The sequence below is a fragment of the Bombina bombina genome, chromosome 3 (genome assembly GCF_027579735.1).
Source record: "Bombina bombina isolate aBomBom1 chromosome 3, aBomBom1.pri, whole genome shotgun sequence".
Classification (NCBI taxonomy): Eukaryota; Metazoa; Chordata; class Amphibia; order Anura; family Bombinatoridae; genus Bombina; species Bombina bombina.
Window position 1 is genome coordinate 321,922,679 of NC_069501.1, and position 27,215 is coordinate 321,949,893.

Below are 27,215 nucleotides of genomic sequence, written 5' to 3' on the forward strand. Positions count from 1 at the left end.
CCCCTCTCTTTTACGCTCTCTCTCTCCCCCCTCTTTTGCATTCTCTCTCTTGCGCTCCCCCCCCCCCCTCTTTTGTGTGCTCTCTCTACCCCTCTCTTTTGTGCTCTCTCTCTCCCCCTCTCTTTTGTGCTCTCTCTCTCCTCCTCTCTTTTGCACTCTCTCTCCCCTTCTCTTTTGCACGCTCTCTCCCCCTCTCTTTTGCGCTCTCTCTCCCCCCTCTCTTTTGCTCTGTCTCTCTCTACTTTTTTTTTGTTCTCTCTCCATCCCTCTCTTTTGCGCTCTCTCTCCCCCCTCTCTTTTGCTCTCTCTTTCCCCTCTCTTTTGCTCTGTCTCTCTCCCCTCTCTTTTGCTCTCTCTCTCCATCCCTCTCTTTTTTCTCTCTCCCCCTCTCTATTGCTGTCTCTCCCCGTCTCTTTTTCTCTCTCTTCCCTCTATTTTGCTCTTTCCCCTCTATTTTGCTCTCTCTCCTCCTCTCTTCTGCTCTTTCCCCTCTCTTTAGCTCTTTCCTATCTCTTTTTGTTTCTTCCCCTCTCTTTCTATTTCTCTCCCCTCTCTCTCATGATGACTGCGCCCAGCCACACCCTGCCACACCTGGCCTCGCCCCGACTATGCCCGGTCACGTCTGGCCACGCCCACTTTTGCCTTAAACAGCATGTCAGGTAAGGCCAGGTGTGTTTGTCCTTGTGCTGTCTCTACTGCGCAAGACAGCTTCAGACAAACACACTTGACCTTTTATATTATAGGATGTGCGTGTGTGTGTATATGTGTTTATATGTATATGCACACATACATATAAACACATACACACATATAGGTATATATATATATATATATATATATATATATTTATATGTGTGTGTGTGTGTGTTTTGTTATACTTTTATACATATACTTATATACTTTAATTTACTTCAGGTCTTAAGTAGTAATAATTTTTTTGCACTGTTATGTGTTGTGCTTTAATTTTAAGCAATTTTCTAATTTACTCAAATTCTCTTTGTTCTCTTGCTATCTTTGTTTGAAAATCAGGAACGTAAAGCTTAGGAGATGGCCCATTTTTTATTCAACACCTGGGTAGTGCTTGCTTATTGATGGCTAAATGTAGCCACCAATAAGCAAGCGTTATCCAGGGTGCTGAACCTAAAATGGGCCCGGCTCCTAATCTTTATATTCCTGATTTTCAAACAAAGATAGCAAGAGAATGAAGAAAATTTGATAATAGGAGTAAATTAGAATGTTGCTTAAAAGTGCAATTAGGAAAGAATAACATTGGGTTTAGTATCCCTTTAAATGAAAGAACATAAAAGAAAAAAACAAACATATTGGTGCAGGAATTAGCACAGGGTTTTTTTTTTATCATTGTTACTGTGTCATCCAAAAAGAAAAAAATAAACAGATTATGACCAGGAGAAAAATAGTTATCAACTTAAACAAATGCATTACAACTATTACCAGGTAAACAAACAAAAATATTGTACAGTCCACACAAAAATAAAAAGTCCAAGCACCAAAAGACTCTGTCCTTTTCCTTCAATAAACCCCTGTGTACGGAACTCCCACTGTGTCGCTCTAATGAGCCATTTTAGATTCACTTTGATTTTAAATTGTAACAATGTATTGTGGAAATAAAAGCAGGGCAGTCTTTACTTTGTTACTTTAATCAGCTTGTGTCTTACCCGCTCTCGGCGGAACGTACAGTTTCAGTCACGCCTGATCCGATTGTCGGTCCACAGGAGCCGCTTCAAATGCCGGTCTGTATATCCTTAGATCTGTTAAAGCTCTATTCAGCTTTTGGCTCCCTCCTCGATCAACTCAGTTAACGGCTGTGACTTGACTTGCTTGTATCTCTCGCCCATTCAGCTTCCACTTGCGCCACCGTGTACTGCGGGAGAACCTCTTTTTCACATAGGGTCTGACGTACCTTACGAAACCTGTGCTCACTCTCCGAGCCCCAATTCACATGTGAATATGTAGTGATCAGACGATCAAAAATAGAGGAGCACCAGGCTGGTTCGGTTAAATAAAACTTAACATTTATTTAGCTTTCTTGCTGTCAGTTAAAACATCTCACTTGAACAACATAGATACAGATAGCGTAGCATTCTCTTCTTACGCGTTTCAGCGATAGCCGTAATCATAGCATGAGAACTTTGTACATAAAACACTCTTTTAAAATCCCCACTTCTTTCTGATTGGTTGATCAAAAACTGCCTGCTTGCTATCTGATTGGTTCCATGTTCAGGACTGTGTACTCTTCGGTAATATAATGAACAGGTGTGTGTTTAGTCTGGAGGAAGCGTTAACTATGTATCGAATCACCCTAAAATCTGTGCTTTATTCAACCACTGACATACTTATTACACCTTAATTATTGTGCCTGCATTACCCATCTTTTACCGTAATTAAAAATTCTTGACAATATTTCAACTTTATTATTTCAACTTACTTTATATTGCTAGATTTACTTTATTGTGGTAAAAATAATGTTTGGGCTGATTTATTTATCTCAATGCGTGATGTTATTGCACAGTCCTTCTTCTTTAAATATCTTTTAACTGGATTTTGTTTGTGTTATTATTGTGTCACAACTTTGGATATTGTTTTCTTATTATTATTATTATTCTTGTGTTCACTGTCCATTTGTATTAACAAGATATTTATCTTTCTTTGTTATCCTCACCATATTGACGGTATCTCTCTTGTCTTTAACTTATTATGGCCATTATTGATTTTAATGGACTTTATAATACAACTCTGTGTATATAACGATTTGAATAAAATCTATATAATACAATGCAATATCTCCCCTCAACTGATTTCTACAGCATATTTTCATATATGCGGGATTGCTAAGATTGATTACTGCTTTAAAATTGTTAAACACATAGTTGAAACATACTCGTAAATAGTTTTAAATAGTTGAACTTATAGTTGAAATTTCAAATGTACTAACTGTCTGTGAACATATTCGTTCAATTGTTCTTTCATCAAAGAATTTGTTTCCCTTCTCATTATTATATTTATATTTAGTACAAGAGTTAAACACATAGTTGAACCCATCATTTAGATTTCTTGTTCTATCTCTTTAAGACCATCTCCATGTTATGCTCAATATATTACACATTCTTTACGGAAACAAGGGTGAAAGTTTATACATATATCGTGTCACATGATCAAACAATTATTCGCAACAACTTATTGTTTTAATATGAAATATGCCCCTCAATTGTTAGCTCCATCCTTTTGTTTTATTTTATTTTATTTGTTTATTTTGGTGTTCAATTTCTTTTTAAGTTGTTTTTCTTTCTTTTCTCAAGTATTCAGTATAATTTCAATATTATTGACAAAAATGTATATATATGTTTGAGAATGTGAAATTCAGAAAACTCACTTTGGATTTTGATTGAGTTTGATTATAAATGTTAAACTCATAGTTGCAACTGCTTGTTCTGCCACTATAAGTTTATTTTCCAATTTTATTTTATTTTTATTTTTGCCAAAAATTGATTAAATCAAATTTTGTATTTAAACCTAGTGGTGCCCTAGTTTTTAGCTTGTGTATCCAAAATACCTCTTTTAATGCTAAACTATTCTCTCTATTGAATTTATCTTTCTTGGGTTTCTCAATGATGGTCCATTTAGGAGAGGAAGGGTCACTATGGTGTTCATTTTTAAAGTGTTGTACCAATGGTGTTGTTAATGTCCCATTTTTTATGTTATTTACATGTTCTCTTATTCGTTCACGTACTTCCCTTGTCGTGAGTCCGACATATTGTACATCACATAGTGTGCCATTCAGTAAATATATTACATTGCTTTCTCTGCAATTAAAACATTTATCATGGTTATAAGTTTGACCTGTGACTGCACATTTAAACACGTTTCCTGGCTGTAAAAATTCACATGCTTTGGAAGTCTGATTACTGCAGCGATAGGTTCCTTTGCATGTTAGCCATGAACTTTTATTTACTTCCTTGTGTTTTAAGCGTGATGTTGCTATTCTATTCCCTATAGATCTGCCTTTTTTAAAAGAGAACCTACATCCTTGTCTTACCGTGTCCACTAGCTTTTCATTCGCTTGTAACATCGGTAGATGTTTCTGTATGATATTGCAAATTAGATGGTACTGATTACTGTATTGGGTTACAAAAGTAACCCTATTGTCTTTGATTGTATGTTTACTCTTATCCTTTAATAGATCACTCCTATTTATTTGTGATACAGCCTCTTTGGTTTTTGTTATTAGTCTATTTGAGTAACCCCTATCTTTCAACTTGTTTGTTAAAATGTTGGCATGTTTTTCATATAAAGAGTCTGTGCTGCAATTCCTTTTTAGTCTAGTGTATTGACCTTTAGCCACTGAGTCAAACACTTGCTTAGGGTGATTGCTCTTTGCATGTAATAGTGTGTTTCCACTAATTGTTTCGTGAAAACCTCTGTTTCTATTTGTTTGTTGTTATACCTCTCAGCTGTACATCTAAATAATTAATCTCATTCTTGGCCCACTCAAATGTGAATCTTAACCCTGCATTGTTATTGTTTAGTAGTGTAACAAAATCTTTGGCACTGTCAAAGGTGCCATCCCATATAAAGATGAGATCATTTATATAGCGTTTGAAATAAACTACTTTTGTCCTAAGCGGGTCTCGACATTCATAGATGTGGGACAGCTCCCACCAACCCATGTAAAGGTTGGCATAGGAGCGGGCAAATTTTGCCCCCATAGCTGTCCCACATCTCTGAAGGTAAAAGTGAATGTGGGGAACTTGTTGAGTCTTAGTCCTCTTGGGACCATGCCCAGTTTGTAATACTTGTCCAAAGTCCACACATCCCACTTTAGTTTATTTTCTTTTGTTAGAGAAAATTACAATTCTTGAAACAGTCTGGGTAAAGTAAATGTAGAATAGTCAGTTGTGAAAACAAAATTCAATTCCTCTAAACAACCCACTCTCTGTAGAGTAGAGAGGTAGAAATAGAGGAAGAAACATCAGCAATAGAGGTCCTAATAGAGACTCCATAAGCTCACACACCCCTAAGAAAACAGTAACCTTTAGTGAGAGTGAGATTGAATCAGATTTCTCAGGGGAGGGACCCTCATCAGGTGAAGAAGAGATAACTGCCATTGTACAAATACAGAATAGGGAAGAGTCAATAGTAAGACCCAAAGAAACGGCAACATCTAGTTACATTAGAACTGACACTAATCTCAATCCCAATCCAAATATACAAGGCATCCTTAAAGATTCTGATTGCAATGAAGTCTCACAGGTTTTTTACACCCCCCCCCCACAAGACCAGAAGGGGGGGTAAAAGGCAGAGGAAATTTCAGACAGGACAGGTATCCAACCAGGAGAGGCAGGGGATTAGCAAAATACAGTTAAACACTATAGTTAATCTATCTACTTATAGTTTAACAGAAAGCGAACAGAAGGTATTAGAATTAGGTTTGAATTTTGTTCCTTCAGAGAATTTCAATCTTTTTCACACTCTTTTAGATGTGAACAAACTAATACGCAATCTTACTCTAAGAAAACATTTTTCCAGTGAATCTTTAAGTGCAACCAATCAAATAGATGTAATATCAAGAGAAACAGATGACACAGAAGTCCTATCCTTTGGGGAGGCATGTGATTTGGTTGCACTTGAAGGCTTACTGGCAGAAGGTAATCAAGGTACAGAGGAAATGACATTAAAGGTATCAAGTCCAAATTTATGCAATCCATCACTTTTTTATCCAATACAAAGTAGAGGAAACCTACTAGAAAAATTCCAGGAAAGAATAGAGCAGGATTTAAATAAACTTGAATACACAGTGGATAAACATGGGATGCCAATCACAGTTGGCTCACGATTGATGTACAATCGCTATACTCATCCATTCCGCATGACATGGGTTTAAAAGCCATTCGTTTTTTCATAACAAGAATTGCTGGACATGACAAACTATTTTGTTACTACATTTATGAAGTAACAAAATATCTTTTGACACATAACTTTTTTTCGTTTGAGGGAGTCTTTTACCTTCAGAGATGTGGGACAGCTATGGGGGCAAAATTTGCCCCCTCCTATGCCAACCTTTACATGGGTTGGTGGGAGCTGTCCCACATCTATGAATGTCGAGACCCGCTTAGGACAAAAGTAGTTTATTTCAAACGCTATATAGATGATGTTACAAGCGGATGAAAAGCTAGTGGACACAGTAAGACAAGGATGAAGGTTCTCTTTAAAAAAGGCAGATCTATAGGGAATAGAATAGCAACATCACGCTTAAAACACAAGGAAGTAAATAAAAGTAATTGCAGCACAGATTCTTTATATGAAAAACATGTCAACATTTTAACAAACAAGTTGAAAGATAGGGGTTACTCAAATAGACTAATAACAAAAACCAAAGAGGCTGTATCACAAATAAATAGGAGTGATCTATTAAAGGATAAGAGTAAACATACAATCAAAGACAATAGGGTTACTTTTGTAACCCAATACAGTAATCAGTACCATCTAATTTGCAATATCATACAGAAACATCTACCGATGTTACAAGCGAATGAAAAGCTAGTGGACACAGTAAGACAAGGATGTAGGTTCTCTTTTAAAAAAGGCAGATCTATAGGGAATAGAATAGCAACATCACACTTAAAACACAAGGAAGTAAATAAAAGTTCATGGCTAACATGCAAAGGAACCTATCGCTGCAGTAATCAGACTTCCAAAGCATGTGAATTTTTACAGCCAGGAAACGTGTTTAAATGTGCAGTCACAGGTCAAACTTATAACCATGATAAATGTTTTAATTGCAGAGAAAGCAATGTAATATATTTACTGAATGGCACACTATGTGATGTACAATATGTCGGACTCACGACAAGGGAAGTACGTGAACGAATAAGAGAACATGTAAATAACATAAAAAATGGGACATTAACAACACCATTGGTACAACACTTTAAAAATGAACACCATAGTGACCCTTCCTCTCTTAAATGGACCATCATTGAGAAACCCAAGAAAGATAAATTCAATAGAGAGAATAGTTTAGCATTAAAAGAGGTATTTTGGATACACAAGCTAAAAACTAGGGCACCACTAGGTTTAAATACAAAATTTGATTTAATCAATTTTTGGCAAAAATAAAAATAAAATAAAATTGGAAAATAAACTTATAGTGGCAGAACAAGCAGTTGCAACTATGAGTTTAACATTTATAATCAAACTCAATCAAAATCCAAAGTGAGTTTTGTGAATTTCACATTCTCAAACATATATATACATTTTTGTCAATAATATTGAAATTATACTGAATACTTGAGAAAAGAAAGAAAAACAACTTAAAAAGAAATTGAACACCAAAATAAACAAACAAAATAAAACAAAAGGATGGAGCTAACAATTGAGGGGCATATTTCATATTAAAACAATAAGTTGTTGCGAATAATTGTTTGATCATGTGACACGATATATGTATAAACTTTCACCCTTGTTTCCGTAAACAATGTGTAATATATAGAGCATAACATGGAGATGGTCTTAAAGAGATAGAACAAGAAATCTAAATGATGGGTTCAACTATGTGTTTAACTCTTGTACTAAATATAAATATAATAATGAGAAGGGAAACAAATTTTTTGATGAAAGAACAATTGAACGAATATGTTCACAGACAGTTAGTACATTTGAAATTTCAACTATAAGTTCAACTATTTAAAACTATTTACGAGTATGTTTCAACTATGTGTTTAACAATTATAAAGAAGTAATCAATCTTAGCAATCCCGCATATATGAAAATATGCTGTAGAAATCAGTTGAGGGGAGATATTGCATTGTATTATATAGATTTTATTCAAATCGTTATATACACAGAGTTGTATTATAAAGTCCATTAAAATCAATAATGGCCATAATAAGTTAAAGACAAGAGAGATACCGTCAATATGGTGAGGATAACAAAGAAAGATAAATATCTTGTTAATACAAATGGACAGTGACCACAAGAATAATAATAATAAGAAGAAAACAATATCCAAAGTGACACAATAATAACACAAACAAAATCCAGTTAAAAGATATTTAAAGAAGAAGGACTGTGCAATAACATCACGCATTGAGATAAATAAATCAGCCCAAACATTATTTTTACCACAATAAAGTAAATCTAGCAATATAAAGTAAGTTGAAATAATAAAGTTGAAATATTGTCAAGAATTTTTAATTACGGTAAAAGATGGGTAATGCAGGCACAATAATTAAGGTGTAATAAGTATGTCAGTGGTTTAATAAAGCACAGATTTTAGGGTGATTCGATACATAGTTAATGCTTCCTCCAGACTAAACACACACCTGTTCATTATATTACCGAAGAGTACACAGTCCTGAACATGGAACCAATCAGATAGCAAGCAGGCAGCTTTTGATCAACCAATCAGAAAGAAGTGGGGATTTTAAAAGAGTGTTTTATGTACAAAGTTCTCATGCTATGATTACGGCTATCGCCGAAACGCGTAAGCAAGAGAATGCTACGCTATCTGCATCTATGTTGTTCAAGTGAGATGTTTTAACTGACAGCAAGAAAGCTGAATAAAAACATAATTTATGCTTACCTGATAAATTTATTTCTCTTGTAGTGTATCCAGTCCACGGATCATCCATTACTTGTGGGATATTCTCCTTCCCAACAGGAAGTTGCACTAGGATCACCCACAGCAGAGCTGCTATATAGCTCCTCCCCTCACTGCCATATCCAGTCATTCGACCGAAACAAGACGAGAAAGGAGAAACCATAGGGTGCAGTGGTGACTGTAGTTTAATTAAAATTTAGACCTGCCTTAAAAGGACAGGGCGGGCCGTGGACTGGATACACTACAAGAGAAATAAATTTATCAGGTAAGCATAAATTATGTTTTCTCTTGTTAAGTGTATCCAGTCCACGGATCATCCATTACTTGTGGGATACCAATACCAAAGCTAAAGTACACGGATGATGGGAGGGACAAGGCAGGAACTTAAACGGAAGGAACCACTGCCTTTAGAACCTTTCTCCCAAAAACAGCCTCCGAAGAAGCAAAAGTGTCAAATTTGTAAAATTTTGAAAAGGTGTGAAGCGAAGACCAAGTCGCAGCCTTGCAAATCTGTTCAACAGAGGCCTCATTTTTAAAGGCCCAGGTGGAAGCCACAGCTCTAGTAGAATGAGCTGTAATCCTTTCAGGGGGCTGCTGTCCAGCAGTCTCATAGGCTAAGCGTATTATGCTCCGAAGCCAAAAGGAGAGAGAGGTTGCCGAAGCTTTGTGACCTCTCCTCTGTCCAGAGTAAACGACAAACAGGGCAGATGTTTGACGAAAATCTTTAGTAGCCTGTAAGTAAAACTTCAAGGCACGGACTACGTCCAGATTATGCAAAAGACGTTCCTTCTTCGAAAAAGGATTAGGACACAATGATGGAACAACAATCTCTTGATTGATATTCCTGTTAGAAACCACCTTAGGTAAAAACCCAGGTTTGGTACGCAGAACTACCTTGCCTGAATGAAAAATCAGATAAAGAGAATCACAATGTAAGGCAGATAACTCAGAGACTCTTCAAGCCGAGGAAATAGCCATCAAAAACAGAACTTTCCAAGATAAAAGTTTAATATCAATGGAATGAAGGGGTTCAAACGGAACTCCCTGAAGAACTTTAAGAACCAAGTTTAAGCTCCACGGGGAGCAACAGTTTTAAACACGGGCTTAATCCTAACAAAAGCCTGACAAAATGCCTGGACGTCTGGAACTTCTGCCAGACGCTTGTGCAAAAGAATAGACAGAGCAGAGATCTATCCTTTTAAAGAACTAGCTGATAAGCCTTTGTCCAAACCCTCTTGGAGAAAGGACAATATTCTAGGAATCCTAACCTTACTCCATGAGTAACTCTTGGATTCACACCAATAAAGATATTTATGCCATATCTTATGGTAGATTTTCCTGGTGACAGGCTTCCGAGCCTGTATTAAGGTATCAATGACTGACTCGGAGAAGCCACGCCTTGATAGAATCAAGCGTTCAATCTCCATGCAGTCAGTCTCAGAGAAATTAGATTTGGATGATTGAAAGGACCTTGTATTAGAATGTCCTGCCTCAGAGGCAGAGTCCATGGTGGAAGAGATGACATGTCCACTAGGTCTGCATACCAGGTGCTGCGTGGCCACGCAGGTGCTATCAGAATCACCGATGCTCTCTCCTGTTTGATTTTGGCAATCAGTCGAGGGAGCAGAGGAAATGGTGGAAACACATAGGCCAGGTTGAAGAACCAAGGATCTTCTAGAGCATCTATCAGCGTTGCTCCCGGGTCCCCGGACCTGGATCCGTAACAAGGAAGCTTGGCGTTCTGGCGAGACGCCATGAGATCCAGTTCTGGTTTGCCCCAACGATGGACCAGTTGAGCAAACACCTCCGGATGGAGTTCCCACTCCCCCGGATGAAAAGTCTGACGACTTAGAAAATCTGCCTCCCAGTTCTCTACGCCTGGGATGTGGATTGCTGACAGGTGGCAAGAGTGAGACTCTGCCCAGCAAATTATCTTTGAGACTTCTAACATCGCTAGGGAACTCCTGGTTCCCCCTTGATGGTTGATATAAGCCACAGTCGTGATGTTGTCCGTCTGAAATCTGATGAACCTCAGTGTTGCTAACTGAGGCCAAGCTAGAAGAGCATTGAATATTGCTCTTAACTCCAGAATATTTATTGTGAGGAGTTTCTCCTCCTGAGTCCACGATCCCTGAGCCTTCATGGAGTTCCAGACTGCGCCCCAACCTAGAAGGCTGGCATCTGTTGTTACAATCGTCCAATCTGGCCTGCGAAAGGTCATACCCTTGGACAGATGGACCCGAGAAAGCCACCAGAGAAGAGAATCTCTGATCTCTTGATCCAGATTTAGTAGAGGGGACAAATCTGAATAATCCCCATTCCACTGACTTAGCATGCATAATTGCAGCGGTCTGAGATGCAGGCACGCAATCGGCACTATGTCCATTGCCGCTACCATTAAGCCGATTACTTCCATGCACTGAGCCACTGACGGGCGTGGAATGGAATGAAGGACATGGCAAGCATTTAGAAGTTTTGATAACCTGGACTCCGTCAGGTAAATTTTCATCTCTACAGAATCTATAAGAGTCCCTAGGAAAGAGACTCTTGTGAGTGGTGATAGCGAACTCTTTTCCACGTTCACTTTCCACCCATGCGACCTCAGAAATGCCAGAACTATCTCTGTATGAGACTTGGCAATTTGAAAGCTTGACGCCTGTATCAGGATGTCATCTAGATACGGAGCCACCGCTATGCCTCGCGGTCTTAGAACCGCCAGAAGTGAGCCCAGAACCTTTGTAAAAATTCTCGGGGCAGTGGCCAACCCGAAGGGAAGAGCTACAAATTGGTAATGCCTGTCTAGAAAGGCAAACCTTAGGAACCGATGATGATCTTTGTGAATCTGTATGTGAAGGTAGGCATCCTTTAAGTCCACTGTGGTCACGTACTGACCCTCTTGGATCATGGGTAGGATGGTCCGAATAGTTTCCATTTTGAATGATGGAACTCTGAGGAATTTGTTTAAGATCTTTAGATCCAAGATTGGTCTGAAGGTTCCCTCTTTCTTGGGAACCACAAACAGATTTGAATAAAATCCCTGTCCCTGTTCCGTCCGCGGAACTGGATGGATAACTCCCATTACTAGGAGGTCTTGCACACAGCTTAGGAATGCCTCTTTCTTTATCTGGTTTGCTTGAAAGATGAAATCTCCCTTGTGGAGGAGAAGCTTTGAAGTCCAGAAGATATCCCTGAGATATGATCTCCAACGCCCAGGGATCCTGAACATCTCTTGCCCACGCCTGGGCGAAGAGAGAAAGTCTGCCCCCCACTAGATCCATTTCCAGATAGGGGGCTGTTCCTTCATGCTGTCTTGGGGGCAGCAGCAGGCTTTCTGGCCTGCTTGCCCTTGTTCCAGGACTGGTTAGGTTTCCAGGCCTGTCTGGAATGAGCAACAGTTCCCTCTTGTTTTGAAGCGGAGGAAGTTGATGCTGCTCCTGCCTTGAAATTTCGAAAGGCACGAAAATTAGACTGTTTGGCCTTTGATTTGGCCCTGTCCTGAGGAAGGGTATGACCCTTGCTTCCAGTAATGTCAGCAATAATTTCCTTCAAGCCAGGCCCGAATAAGGTCTGCCCCTTGAAAGGAATGTTGAGTAATTTAGACTTTGAAGTCACGTCAGCTGACCAGGATTTAATCCATAGCGCCCTACGCGCCTGGATGGCGAATCCGGAATTCTTAGCCGTTAGTTTAGTCAAATGAACAATGGCATCAGAAACAAATGAGTTAGCTAGCTTAAGCGTTCTAAGCTTGTCAATAATTTCATTCAATGGAGATTGCTGTGCAAAAAAACGCTAAAATAGGCCCCTCCCACTCATATTACAACAGTGGGAAGCCTCAGGGAACTGTTTCTAGGCAAAATTCAAGCCAGCCATGTGGAAAAAACTAGGCCTCAATAAGTTTTATCACCAAACATATGTAAAAAACGATTAAACATGCCAGCAAACATTTTAAAATACACTTTTATAAGAGTATGTATCTCTATTAATAAACCTGATACCAGTCGCTATCACTGCATTTAAGGCTTTACTTACATTACTTCGGTATCAGCAGCATTTTCTAGCAAATTCCATCCCTAGAAAAATATTTTAACTGCACATACCTTATTACAGGAAAACCTGCACGCTATTTCCCCTCTGAAGTTACCTCACTCCTCAGAATATGTGAGAACAGCAAAGGATCTTAGTTACTTCTGCTAAGATCATAGAAAACGCAGGCAGATTCTTCTTCTAATTACTGCCTGAGATAAACAGTACACTCCGGTACCATTTAAAAATAACAAACTTTTGATTGAAGAAATAAACTAAGTATAAAACACCACAGTCCTCTTACGACCTCCATCTTAGTTGAGCGTTGCAAGAGAATTACTGGGTATGGCAGTGAGGGGAGGAGCTATATAGCAGCTCTGCTGTGCGTGATCCTCTTGCAACTTCCTGTTGGGAAGGAGAATATCCCACAAGTAATGGATGATCCGTGGACTGGATACACTTAACAAGAGAAAGTTAAGTTTTATTTAACTGAACCAGCCTGGGGCGCAATCCGATATAGATCGTAGTTTGCGGCGCAAGCGAGGGAACCCGCGTCGCCCGCAGTTTCAGCTCGCAACTCGAGCTATCCCATATACGGCGCCGTCAGATGCTAAAGTGCCGTAAGTCTGACAAATCAGCGATGTCCAGAAATCTGCGCAAGTACAAATTTCTGGCGTCGCCAGTGACTTACGGCACGTTAGAAACTTCCGGCGCCTACAAAACCTGACTAGTGACTAATGTCTAAATCACCCGCACTGTCTAACATGCCTCACTAACATAGCCCGACACGTCTAACCCTCTATCCGCTATCCCCCCTCACTATCCTAACAATAAAATATGTATTAACCCCTAAACCGCCGCTCCCAAAGCCCGCCGCAACCTAATAAAGTTATTAACCCCTAAAACGCTGCCAGCTATATTAAATCTATAACCCCCTAAAGTGAGCCCCTACCCCGCCGCTATCTATTTTAAAATAATTAACCTCTAATCTAATCCCCCTACATCGCCGCCAGCTATATTAACTATATTAACCCTAATTATATTAGGGTTAATATAGTTAATATAATTATTATATTATATATATTAACTATATTAATCCTAATTATATTAGGGTTAATATAGTTAATATCGTTATTATAATATATATAGATATATATATATATATATATATATATATATATTAAGTATAACAACCCTATCTAACTCTAACGTCCCTAACTAAACTCTTATTAAAATAAACCTAATATTAATATTATTAATTAAAATATTCCTATTTAAATCTAAATACTAACCTATAAAATAAACCCTAAGATAGCTACAATATAATTAATAATTACATTATAGCTATGTTAGGGTTTATATTTATTTTACAGGTAAATTGTTAATTATTTTAACTAGGTATAATAGCTATTAAATAGTTATTAACTATTTAATAGCTACCTAGTTAAAATAATTACACAATTACCTGTAAAATAAATCCTAACCTAAGTTACAAATACACCTACACTATCAATAAATTAAATAAACTACAAATATCTATTTAAAAATACAAATAGCAAATCGGCATCCAATCGGATTGAACTTGAACTTGAATCTAATTGGCTGATTCAATTAGCCAATCAGATTTTTATAGCTTAATTCCGATTGGCTGATAGAATCCTATCAGCTAATCGGAATTTGACGGACGCCATCTTGAATGACGTCATTTAAAGGAACCTCATTCGTCGGGAAGTCGTCGTGCTGGATGGATGCTCCACAGCGGAGGAGCGAAGAAAGAAGATTGAAGATGCCGATTTGCTTGAAGACATCGCCGATGGAAGAAGACTCTCTGCCGCTTGCTTGAAGACATCCCGCGGATGGAAGAAGACTTCACTGCCGCTTGCCCAGATCGGATGAGGAGTTCGGCCCGGTTGGGTGAATACAAGGTAGGGAGATCTTCAGGGGGGTAGTGTTAGGTTTATTTAAGGGGGGTTTAGGTTAGATTAGGGGTATGTGGGTGGTGGGTTGTAATGTTGGGGGGTGGTATTGTGTGTTTTTTTCAGGCAAAAGAGCAGTTTTCTTTGGGGCATGCCCCAACAAAAGGCCCTTTTAAGGGCTGGTAAGGTAAAAGAGCTTTGAACTTTTTTAAATTTAGAATAGGGTAGGGAATTTTTTTATTTTGGGGGGCTTTATTATTTTATTAGGGGGCTTAGAATAGGTGTAATTAGCTTAAAAATCTTGTAATCTTTTTTTTATTTTTTGTAATTTAGTGTTTGTTTTTTTTTGTAATTTAGTTTAGTTTATTTAATTGTATTTTTAGATAGATATTCGTAGTTTATTTAATTTATTGATAGTGTAGGTGTATTTGTAACTTAGGTTAGGATTTATTTTACAGGTAATTGGGTAATTATTTTAACTATGTAGCTATTAAATAGTTAATAACTATTTAATAGCTATTATACCTAGTTAAAATAATTAACAATTTACCTGTAAAATAAATATAAACCCTAACATAGCTACAATGTAATTATTAATTACATTGTAGCTATCTTAGAGTTTATTTTATAGGTAAGTATTTAGATTTAAATAGGAATATTTTAGTTTATAATATGAATTAGATTTATTTAATAAGAATTTAGTTAGGGGTGTTAGGGTTAGATAGAGTTAATATAGTTTATATAAATACTATAGTAACTATATTAACCCTAATATAATTAGGGTTAATATAGTTAATATATATAATGTAATAACTATATTAACTATAATATACTTAGGGTTAATATAGATAATATAGCTGGCGGCGCGGGTTTGGTATACCTGCCTATGGCCCAAAAAACTACGGCGACGGCAGAAATATACACAGCGTAACTTCTAGGTTACGCCGTATATAGGATACCAAACCCGCGCAAATATTGGCGTCGCCGACTTTTGCGGGCGACAATTTTTATCGGATCGACCCCCTGGTGCTCCTCTATTTTTGATCGTCTGATCACTACATATTCACAAATAAAAATATTGGTCACAGCAGTACTGGTTTTTGTCTGATTCCTCCTTAAAGGGACACTAAACCCAAATGGTTTCTTTAAGGATTCAGATAGAGCATGCAATTTTAAGCACATTTCTAATCTACTCCTATTATCAATTTTTATTCGTTCTCTTGCTATCTTTATTTTAAAAGTAGGAATTTAAAGCTTAGTAGCCGGCCCATTTTAGATTCAGCACCATGGATAGCGCTTGCTTATTGGTGGATACAGTTAGCAAACCAATAAGCAAGCATAGCCCAGGTTCTCAATCAAAAATGGGCCGGCTCTTAGCTTTACATTCCTGCTTTTTAAATAAAGATAGCAAGAGAACAAAGAAAATTTGACAATAGAAGTAAATTAGAAAGTTGCTTAAAATGGCCTGTTATATCTGAATCATTAAAGAAAAAAATTGGGGTTAGTGTCCCTTTAACATCAGTCTTGATTCATGCAGGGTGTTTTATTTTGGCTACAGTATGTAAAATGTATCATTTTGGGGAAATTGATAGATTATATAAATAAACTGGGACTTTTCTTGTATCTAATTCTATGTAAAAGATAGATATGAATAGAGCAAGGCATCTATTTTTTTAATTAAAATGTTTAAACTATTTTATTCTATACCATAAAAGAATAGTAGATGATACATAATTAAATGCATAAAAAGTGTTAAGAATAGAAGTCATGTTAACCATTTATAGTGAACTTTAGACTAGTGATACCCATAGCAGCTGAATAAATGAAAAGTGGTACAGAAGAAATATTAGCATACTTTTTTATCTGGACTTGTATGGGACCGGTATATACCTGGACTGAATCAATGCATAGCTATAATGGCAGTTTTTAAAATATATTAAAAATATATTGACCTATATTTACTAATAACTTTCTTTTAAAACTTTTTTTAACTGCATTAAAGGGAAAATAAACACGTTGCAATGACAATATGACAACATATTAGATGAGTGTGAACATGTTTTAATGCATGAATGCCTTGTTTGCTGCATTTGTTTTTTAATAGCCAAACTAAACCCTCCATTTACCTTATTTGGAGGAGCCAATAATGACAGTCTGTAATTAGGGATAGATATGTGGTGGGTTTAGTTGTGTGAAGTCTGCCAAGTGCACCAACAGTTTTACATTTAAATGACAGGAAATGGGAACAAAATACATAATAAACACATTGCAAAATTGTTTTACTATACATAGTTAAATATTTGGTATCCAAATCTCAAAGTGTGTACTGTCCCTTTAACTCCCTAAGAAGTTCAGCTTTCTTTGAGACCCTTATTAATTTCTCATCAAAGGTTTTATGTTATTTAATAAGTTAATATTTAAACCTGTTTGAAGCCAAAATAGAAGTATTTTAAAGCTTTAAACAATTACAAAAAGATACTAAACTACATTTTAGACATATATCTTGCAATGATTGTGTTTATTTGTTATAGAGATCATTATTATGTAATTACAGCAAAGCAAAAGCATTTTACTGCTACCTTGATGCATATAAATCTACAATGGCAAAATATTGACATTTAAAACAAATTAACTAAAGTGTTTGATACACTCTGCATACTGTTTTATGTGATGTTTCCTAGGAACGACAAGAACATCTGCCCAAAATATTTCCTGCACAGTGTTTAATGTTTCCTTTATGAACTGCTCATGGGAGGTCGGCCAAGATGCTCCAGAAAATACAAAATATTCATTTTATTTGTAAGTAGGAATAAATCAAGCATATATATTCATTCTATAATATGTGATTGTTAATACAAAAAAAGAGTGAATTATATTTATTTCCTATTTGTTTTCTGTTGTTTTATAGGGAAGATCACCGTGAAGACTGTAAACAATACAAATATGATTCATTTGGAAGAGAGACTGCATGTTACTTCATCAGTCTTATCAGTGTATCCACTAAATATCTTTATATATATGTGGCAGGAAAAAGCAATACAACCAAAATTCCATTCTATGATAAATGGATTATTCCCTATGAGCACGGTAAAATAAGTCACTTTACCTTTGTATATTTGTGTGCATATTGATAATTTTGCTAAATTCAACACTGTGTTTTAATGTGTTTGCTCATATTTTTCTTTATTTATACTTCATAGTGTTAAGTGGTAACAATGGTTATGGCATCTGTGCTTGGATGAGAAAATATTTAAAATAAATTATATTTGGTATAACAAATGTTCCCCTTGATGTTTGGTTTTCCCATTAAAGGGAAAACTTGTAAAAATTGCATGCTCTGTATTTTTGCATCAATGAATTAGGCAACTGTGTTCAGCCGCTTGCATAGGTAAAGTTCTGTTTATTGACACAACTCTGTCAATAACCAGCGGTGTCCTGAATGGGACTTCACTTTATCCACGTTAACCCCTTTTTGGTGGTAAAACATAGTAGTTAATCACAATCTATTATTTAATAATTAAGGTGCAGAAAAAATACCAAGGAGGCAACACATCCAAAATGGGATAATTATCAGTGTAACAGCTACCGATGGAACGTTTTCGATGTCCACAAAATCACAACCATTTTCATTGTTTATCAGCAGCATTTTATATCATTAACATTTCAGTAAATACATTGTTTTATGCTTAAAGTGATTGTAAAGGTTAATGAATCACTACCTAGTATCTAAAAAACAGAATTTATGCTTACCTGATAAATTACTTTCTCCAACGGTGTGTCCGGTCCACGGCGTCATCCTTACTTGTGGGATATTCTCTTCCCCAACAGGAAATGGCAAAGAATCCCAGCAAAGCTGGTCACATGATCCCTCCTAGGCTCCGCCCACCCCAGTCATTCGACCGACAGACAGGAGGAAATATATATAGGAGAAACCATATGATACCGTGGTGACTGTAGTTAGAGAAAATAATTCATCAGACCTGATTAAAAAACCAGGGCGGGCCGTGGACCGGACACACCGTTGGAGAAAGTAATTTATCAGGTAAGCATAAATTCTGTTTTCTCCAACATTGGTGTGTCCGGTCCACGGCGTCATCCTTACTTGTGGGAACCAATACCAAAGCTTTAGGACACGGATGAAGGGAGGGAGCAAATCAGGTCACCTAAATGGAAGGCACCACGGCTTGCAAAACCTTTCTCCCAAAAATAGCCTCCGAAGAAGCAAAAGTATCAAATTTGTAAAATTTGGCAAAAGTGTGCAGTGAAGACCAAGTCGCTGCCTTACATATCTGGTCAACAGAAGCCTCGTTCTTGAAGGCCCATGTGGAAGCCACAGCCCTAGTGGAGTGAGCTGTGATTCTTTCAGGAGGCTGCCGTCCGGCAGTCTCATAAGCCAATCGGATAATGCTTTTAAGCCAAAAGGAAAGAGAGGTAGAAGTCTTTAGTAGCCTCTAAATAGAATTTTAGAGCACGGACTACGTCCAAATTGTGTAACAAACGTTCCTTCTTTGAAACTGGATTCGGACCCAAAGAAGGTACAACTATCTCCTGGTTAATATTTTTGTTGGAAACAACTTTCGGAAGAAAACCAGGCTTAGTACGCAAAACCACCTTATCTGCATGGAACACCAGATAGGGCGGAGAACACTGCAGAGCAGATAGCTCTGAAACTCTTCTAGCAGAAGAAATTGCAACCAAAAACAAAACTTTCCAAGATAATAACTTAATATCTACGGAATGTAAAGGTTCAAACGGAACCCCTTGAAGAACTGAAATAACTAGATTTAGACTCCAGGGAGGAGTCAAAGTTCTGTAAACAGGCTTGATCCTAACCAGAGCCTGAACAAATGCTTGAACATCTGGCACAGCTGCCAGTCTTTTGTGAAGTAAAACAGATAAAGCAGAGATCTGTCCCTTCAGAGAACTTGTAGATAATCCTTTCTCCAAACCTTCTTGTAGAAAGGATAGAATCTTAGGAATTTTTATCTTGTTCCATGGGAATCCTTTAGATTCACACCAACAGATATATTTTTCCCATATTTTATGGTAAATTTTTCTAGTTACAGGCTTTCTAGCCTGAATCAGAGTATCTATTACAGAATCTGAAAACCCACGCTTTGATAAAATCAAGCGTTCAATCTCCAAGCCGTCAGTTGGAGGGAAACCAGATTCGGATGTTCGAATGGACCCTGAACAAGAAGGTCCTGTCTCAAAGGTAGCTTCCATGGTGGAGCCGATGACATATTCACCAGGTCTGCATACCAAGTCCTGCGTGGCCACGCAGGAGCTATCAAGATCACCAAGGACCTCTCCTGATTGATCCTGGCTACCAGCCTGGGGATGAGAGGAAACGGTGGGAACACATAAGCTAGGTTGAAGGTCCAAGGTGTTACTAGTGCATCTACTAGGGTCGCCTTGGGATCCCTGGATCTGGACCCGTAGCAAGGAACCTTGAAGTTCTGACGAGACGCCATCAGATCCATGTCTGGAATGCCCCATAATTGAGTTATTTGGGCAAAGATTTCCGGATGGAGTTCCCACTCCCCCGGATGGAATGTCTGACGACTCAGAAAATCCGCTTCCCAATTTTCCACTCCTGGGATGTGGATCGCAGACAAGTGGCAGGAGTGATCCTCCGCCCATTGAATTATCTTGGTCACTTCTTTCATCGCCAGGGAACTCCTTGTTCCCCCTGATGATTGATATATGCAACGGTCGTCATGTTGTCTGACTGAAACCTTATGAATTTGGCCTTTGCTAGTTGAGGCCAAGCTCTGAGAGCATTGAATATCGCTCTCAGTTCCAGAATGTTTATCGGGAGAAGAGACTCTTCCCGAGACCATAGACCCTGAGCTTTCAGGGATTCCCAGACCGCGCCCCAGCCCACTAGGCTGGCGTCGGTCGTGACAATGACCCACTCTGGTCTGCGGAAGCTCATTCCCTGTGACAGATTGTCCATGGTCAGCCACCAACGGAGTGAATCTCTGGTCTTTTGATCTACTTGAATCTTCGGAGACAAGTCTGTATAATCCCCATTCCACTGTCTGAGCATGCACAGTTGTAATGGTCTTAGATGAATTTGTGCAAAAGGAACTATGTCCATTGTTGCAACCATCAATCCTATTACTTCCATGCACTGCGCTATGGAAGGACGAGGAACAGAATGAAGTACTTGACAAGAGCTTAGAAGTTTTGATTTTATGACCTCTGTCAGAAAAATCCTCATTTCTAAGGAATCTATTATTGTTCCCAAGAAGGGAACTCTTGTTGACGGGGACAGAGAACTCTTTTCTTTGTTCACCTTCCATCCGTGAGATCTGAGAAAGGCTAGGACGATGTCCGTATGAGCCTTTGCTTTTGACAGGGACGACGCTTGAATCAGGATGTCGTCCAAGTAAGGTACTATTGCAATGCCCCTTGGTCTTAGAACCGCTAGAAGAGACCCTAGTACCTTTGTGAAAATCCTTGGAGCAGTGGCTAATCCGAATGGAAGTGCCACAAACTGGTAATGCTTGTCCAGAAAAGCAAACCTTAGGAACTGATGATGTTCCTTGTGGATAGGAATATGTAGGTACGCATCCTTTAAATCCACGGTAGTCATAAATTGATTTTCCTGGATAGTAGGTAGGATCGTTCGAATAGTTTCCATTTTGAACGATGGTACCCTGAGAAATTTGTTTAGGATCTTTAGATCCAAAATTGGTCTGAATGTTCCCTCTTTTTTGGGAACTATGAACAGATTGGAATAAAAACCCGTTCCTTGTTCTCTTATTGGAACTGGATGTATCACTCCCATCTTTAACAGGTCTTCTACACAATGTAAGAATGCCTGTCTCTTTATTTGGTTTGAAGATAATTGAGACCTGTGGAACCTTCCCCTTGGGGGTAGTTCCTTGAATTCCAGGAGATAACCTTGAGAAACTATTTCTAGCGCCCAAGGATCCTGAACATCTCTTGCCCAAGCCTGAGCAAAGAGAGAAAGTCTGCCCCCCACTAGATCCGGTCCCGGATCGGGGGCTATCCCTTCATGCTGTTTTGGTAGCAGTGATAGGCTTCTTGGCCTGCTTACCCTTGTTCCAGCCTTGCATTGGTTTCCAGGCTGGTTTGGGTTGTGAAGTATTACCCTCTTGCTTAGAGGATACAGAATTAGAGACTGGTCCGTTTCTGCGAAAGGGACGAAAATTAGGCTTATTTTTAGCCTTAAAAGACCTATCCTGTGGGAGGGCGTGGCCCTTTCCCCCAGTGATGTCTGAAATAATCTCTTTCAAATCAGGTCCAAATAATGTTTTACCTTTGAAAGGAATGTTAAGCAATTTTGTCTTGGAAGACACATCCACTGACCAAGACTTTAGCCAAAGCGCTCTGCGCTCCACGATAGCAAACCCTGAATTTTTCGCCGCTAATCTAGCTAATGCAAAGCGGCATCTAAAACAAAAGAGTTAGCCAATTTAAGTGCTTGAACTCTGTCCATAACCTCCTCATACGAAGATTCTTTACTGAGCGATTTTTCTAGTTCCTCAAACCAGAAACACGCTGCCGTAGTGACAGGAACAATGCATGAAATTGGTTGTAGAAGGTAACCCTGCTGTACAAAAATCTTTTTAAGCAAACCCTCTAATTTCTTATCCATAGGATCTTTGAAAGCACAACTATCTTCAATAGGAATAGTAGTGCGTTTGTTTAGAGTAGAAACCGCCCCCTCGACCTTGGGGACTGTCTGCCATAAGTCCTTTCTGGGGTCGACTATAGGAAATAATTTCTTAAATATAGGGGGGGGGAACAAAAGGTATGCCGGGCCTTTCCCACTCTTTATTTACTATGTCCGCCACCCGCTTGGGTATAGGAAAAGCGTCGGGGGGCACCGGAACCTCTGGAACTTGTCCATCTTACATAATTTCTCTGGAATGACCAAATTGTCACAATCATCCAGAGTAGATAACACCTCCTTAAGCAGTGCGCGGAGATGTTCTAATTTAAATTTAAATGTCACAACATCAGGTTCAGCTTGATAAGAAATTTTTCCTGAATCTGAAATTTCTCCATCAGACAAAACCTCCCTCATGGCCCCTTGAGATTGGTGTGAGGGTATGTCAGAACAGTTATCATCAGCGTCCTCTTGCTCTTCAGTGTTTAAAACAGAGCAATCGCGCTTTCTCTGATAAGTAGGCATTTTGGATAAAAGATTTGCTATGGAGTTATCCATTACAGCCGTTAATTGTTGCATGGTAATAAGTATTGGCGCACTAGATGTACTAGGGGCCTCCTGTGTGGGCATAACTGGTGTAGACACATTAGAGGGTGATGTAGTATCATGTTTACTCCCTTCATTTGAGGAATCATCTTGGGCAATATCATTATCTGTGGCATTACTGTCCTTACTTTGTTTGGACACTATGGCACAATTATCACATAAATTTAAATGGGGAGACACATTGGCTTTCATACATATAGAACATAGCTTATCTGATGGTACAGACATGTTAAACAGGCTTAAACTTGTCAACAAAGCACAAAAAACGTTTTAAAATAAAACCGTTACTGTCACTTTAAATTTCAAACTGAAAACACTTTATTACTGAATATGTGAAAAAGTATGAAGGAATTGTTCAAAATTCACCAAAATTTCACCACAGTGTCTTAAAGCATTAAAAGTATTGCACACCAAATTTCAGAGCTTTAACCCTTAAATTAACGGAACCGGAGCCGTTTTTACATTTAACCCCTATACAGTCCCAGCTATATGCTTTGCTGAGACCCAACCAAGCCCAGAGGGGAATACGATACCACAAGACGCCTTCTATAAGCTTTTACAGTGATTCTTAGCTCCTGACACATGCATCTGCATGCCTTGCTCTCCAAAAACAACTGCACATTAATGGCGCGAAAATGAGGCTCTGTCTATAACTAGAAAGGCTCCCATCTGAAAAAAGGTGTCCAACACAGTGCCTGCCGTTTTTCTAAACGTTCCCCAAGATTATAATACCAATAATTAGTTAGAATCTGCATAATATGCCTAGTAAAGCAATCGTTTTAGCCCAGAAAAATGTCTACCAGTTTTTAAGCCCCTTTTGAAGCCCTTTATTCTTTTATGTTTAACTAAGAAAATGGCTTACCGGTCCCCATGAGGGGAAATGACAGCCTTCCAGCATTACATGGTCTTGTTAGAAATATGCCTAGTCATACCTTAAGCAGAAAAGTCTGCTAACTGTTTCCCCCAACTGAAGTTACTTCATCTCAACAGTCCTGTGTGGAAACAGCAATCGATTTTAGTTACTGTCTGCTAAAATCATCTTCCTCTTACAAACAGAAATCTTCATCCTTTTCTGTTTCAGAGTAAATAGTACATACCAGCACTATTTTAAAATAACAAACACTTGATAGAAGAATAAAACTACATTTAAACACCAAAAAACTCTTAACCATCTCCGTGGAGATGTTGCCTGTGCAATGGCAAAGAGAATGACTGAGGTGGGCGGAGCCTAGGAGGGATCATGTGACCAGCTTTGCTGGGACTCTTTGCCATTTCCTGTTGGGGAAGAGAATATCCCACAAGTAAGGATGACGCCGTGGACCGGACACACCAATGTTGGAGAAATAATATTAAAAACAGGGGCACTTTAATTCATTAAACGTTACATTGCGGTAAACATACCGCCAATCCTCTGCCCACATCTCCTACTGTATTTAGCACAATGATGATGATGAATACAGCTTTCTCCAATCGTTTCGTGACCCACGAGCTGGACACCAAAGGGGGCAGATAGATTCCCAAATTGAGACCCATTTTCCCCACAACATTTCATACATAAGGATCTTTGTGCTGTTTTGGAGGTAACAGTTTTGAGCTTTGAGTGTATTAATGGGATTGTGGTCACTAGAAAAATACAATAGAATACCTGTTGATGTTCACAATTCATTCATTACTGAAAAAGTCTCCTGATCTAATTCATAATTTTGGAATTATTATATCTCTTTAAATGTTTCTAAACAAATGATAACCCAAGATTTTTTATTTTATTTTGCTATTTCCAATGTTAACAGATCACTATAATGCAGGAAAACAGTTTCAGTAACATTCTTAAGGAAAAAACACATTCTAAAAGCCTTCATATCAGAGATTAAATAATTTTTTTAACATTCATTGAAATCTACACGTTTTGACTACAAATAAGTTTGATTGTTTGGCAAACATTGAACGTTATTTCATTCAAATGCTTATGTTATCGTTTCAATATATACAGTATATATATATATATATATATATATATATAAAGAAGATAGAACTCCCACCAGGGAGGAGTGAACTAAATGAGACACTGCCCCCAGAAAATGAGTTGGAGTTCAGTATACCCTTATCTGGCACACAACCTGTTAAGGGAAAAAGTTATTCAAATCAGTAGAAAAACAGAATTGGTATGCATCAAACATGTATTTTAATTATACTATCCTCTATAATGCCACATAGCAATATAACATTTCTTAAAAAAAGTCCCATCAGGGTACCCTTGAAAGTTCAGGGAGCTCCCAAATAACAGCAGCACACCAGTCTAGATAGATAGATAGATAGATAGACACACACATTATAAACATGTGTTCTAAACTGAAGAAGTTTTTTGAAGCCATATTTTTTATTTCATATAATGGATTTTTTGTACCTTAGATTGGCTGCCATTTAAGCGCTGGATTACAAGTGGAGCGTTAAATTATTGCGCAGCCACAAACGGGCAAATTAACCAGCCATTACAAGTTGCTGGTTATTGCTACCATGAGCTTGTGGTAGCAATTAGTGCTTATAAAACTAACCAGAGATCAGATCTGTGGTTAATTTTATAAATGTGCCCCAAATGCCCTCAAAATACAGCCTACTTTATTTTATTAACATATAAATATAGCACAATCTTTATTTTTTAATTAAAAAAGAACTGCACTAGGCTGTATTTTGGAGCTTAGGTTGGCAGGTGCGGGGTGTTAGAAATAATAAGGCACTAAAAAGTGCTTTTACCATGCGGTCTATGGGAACTGTGTGTTCCCTGTAAATATATATGTATATGCTGATATACATATATATGTATGTGTTAATATGTGTATATAATTTTATACATATATATTTAAGTTTGCTGCCATCACTGCGCGACTTACCCCCTTCGCTGTGCAATGTTCTCAGGAGCCTATGGAAGCGTGTTCTCGTGAGCCCAATACTTTCCCACACTGCAAAATCAAGGTCACGTTTGCATTGCTGAAAACTTGTAATGACAGTGCACATTACAAGTGCTGGTATTACACAGTGGAGGGCTAATATCGCTTTCATGAAAGCGATTTTTAGCGCTCCACTCGTAATCTAGCCCTAAGGCATCTACTTATCAAGCCGTCAGCTTACTTGCATTTGACGGCACCAATTCGCTCGCCTAAGATCGCCTAACATCGCTGCCGCGGACCTGAATACGTTCTCCAAAATTATCAAAAAAGCTGTCAAAAAGGTGCGATGAGCAGCGGACTGTTGTTAACTAACAGTCATCAATCTCGCTGTTCTTCGGCTTTTTCCCAGCTTTATTGGTACCCTGTCACTAAACACCCACACTATACTATACTGTTTACCCCCTATACCGCCACTCCTGGACCCCGTCGCAACTCAAATAAATGTATTAACCCCTAAACCAACGCTCATGGACCCCGCTGCAACTAAATAAAGTGTTTAACCCCTAAACCACCGCTCCTGGAGCCCACCGCCACCTACATTATACTTATTAACCCCTAATCTGCCGCCCCCTACACTGCCGCCACCTACATTATATTTATTAACCCCTAATCTGTCCCCACCTACACCGCCGTCACTATATTAAATTTATTAACCCTAACCCTAACACCCACTAACTTAAATATAATTTAAATAAATCTAAATAAATATTCCTATCATTAAATAAATTATTCCTATTTAAAACTAAATACTTACCTATAAAATAAACCCTTAGGTAGCTACAATATAACTAATAGTTACATTGTATCTAGCTTAGGATTTATTTTTATTTTACAGGCAAGTTTGTATTTATTTTAACTAGGTAGAATAGTTATTAAATAGTTATTAACTATTTAATAACTTCCTAGTTAAAATAAATACAAATATACCTGTAAAATAAAACATAATCTAAGTTACAATCACACCTAACACTACACTATAATTAAATAAATTCCCTAAACTAAATACAATTAAATAAAATTATCTAAAGTACAAAACAAACAAACACTAAATTACAGAAAATAATAAACAAATTACAAGATTTTTAAACTAATTACACCTAATCTAATCCCCCTAACAAAATAAAAAAGCCCCCCAATATAAAAAAGCCCTACCCTACACTAAATTACAAATAGCCCTTAAAAGGGCCTTTTGCGGGGCATTGCTCCAAAGTAATCAGCTCTTTTACCTGTAAAAAAAAATTACAACCAATAGGATTTTTTCTACCTTAATTCCGATTGGCTTAATTCCGATTCTATCAGCCAATCGGAATTGAAGGGACGCCATCTTGGATGACGTCACTTAAAGGTACCTTCATTCAACAAGAAGACGTCGTCAGAAGAGGATGCTCCGCGTCGGATTTCTTGGAGATGGACCCGCTCCGCGCCGGATGGATGAAGATAGAAGATGCCATCTGGATGAAGAC

At 38.0% G+C, this 27,215-nt stretch overlaps 1 protein-coding gene across 1 annotated transcript in view; it reads left to right on the forward strand.

Annotated features, from left to right (window-relative positions):
* LOC128651610 (interleukin-5 receptor subunit alpha) overlaps nt 1-27,215 on the forward strand; it is a 112,450-nt gene that overhangs the window by 25,445 nt on the left and 59,790 nt on the right. Inside the window, exons 4-5 of the mRNA XM_053704619.1 lie at nt 17,238-17,355; nt 17,465-17,643. Coding sequence (XP_053560594.1) covers nt 17,238-17,355; nt 17,465-17,643 — 297 coding nt within the window. The remainder of the gene's footprint in view (nt 1-17,237; nt 17,356-17,464; nt 17,644-27,215) is intronic.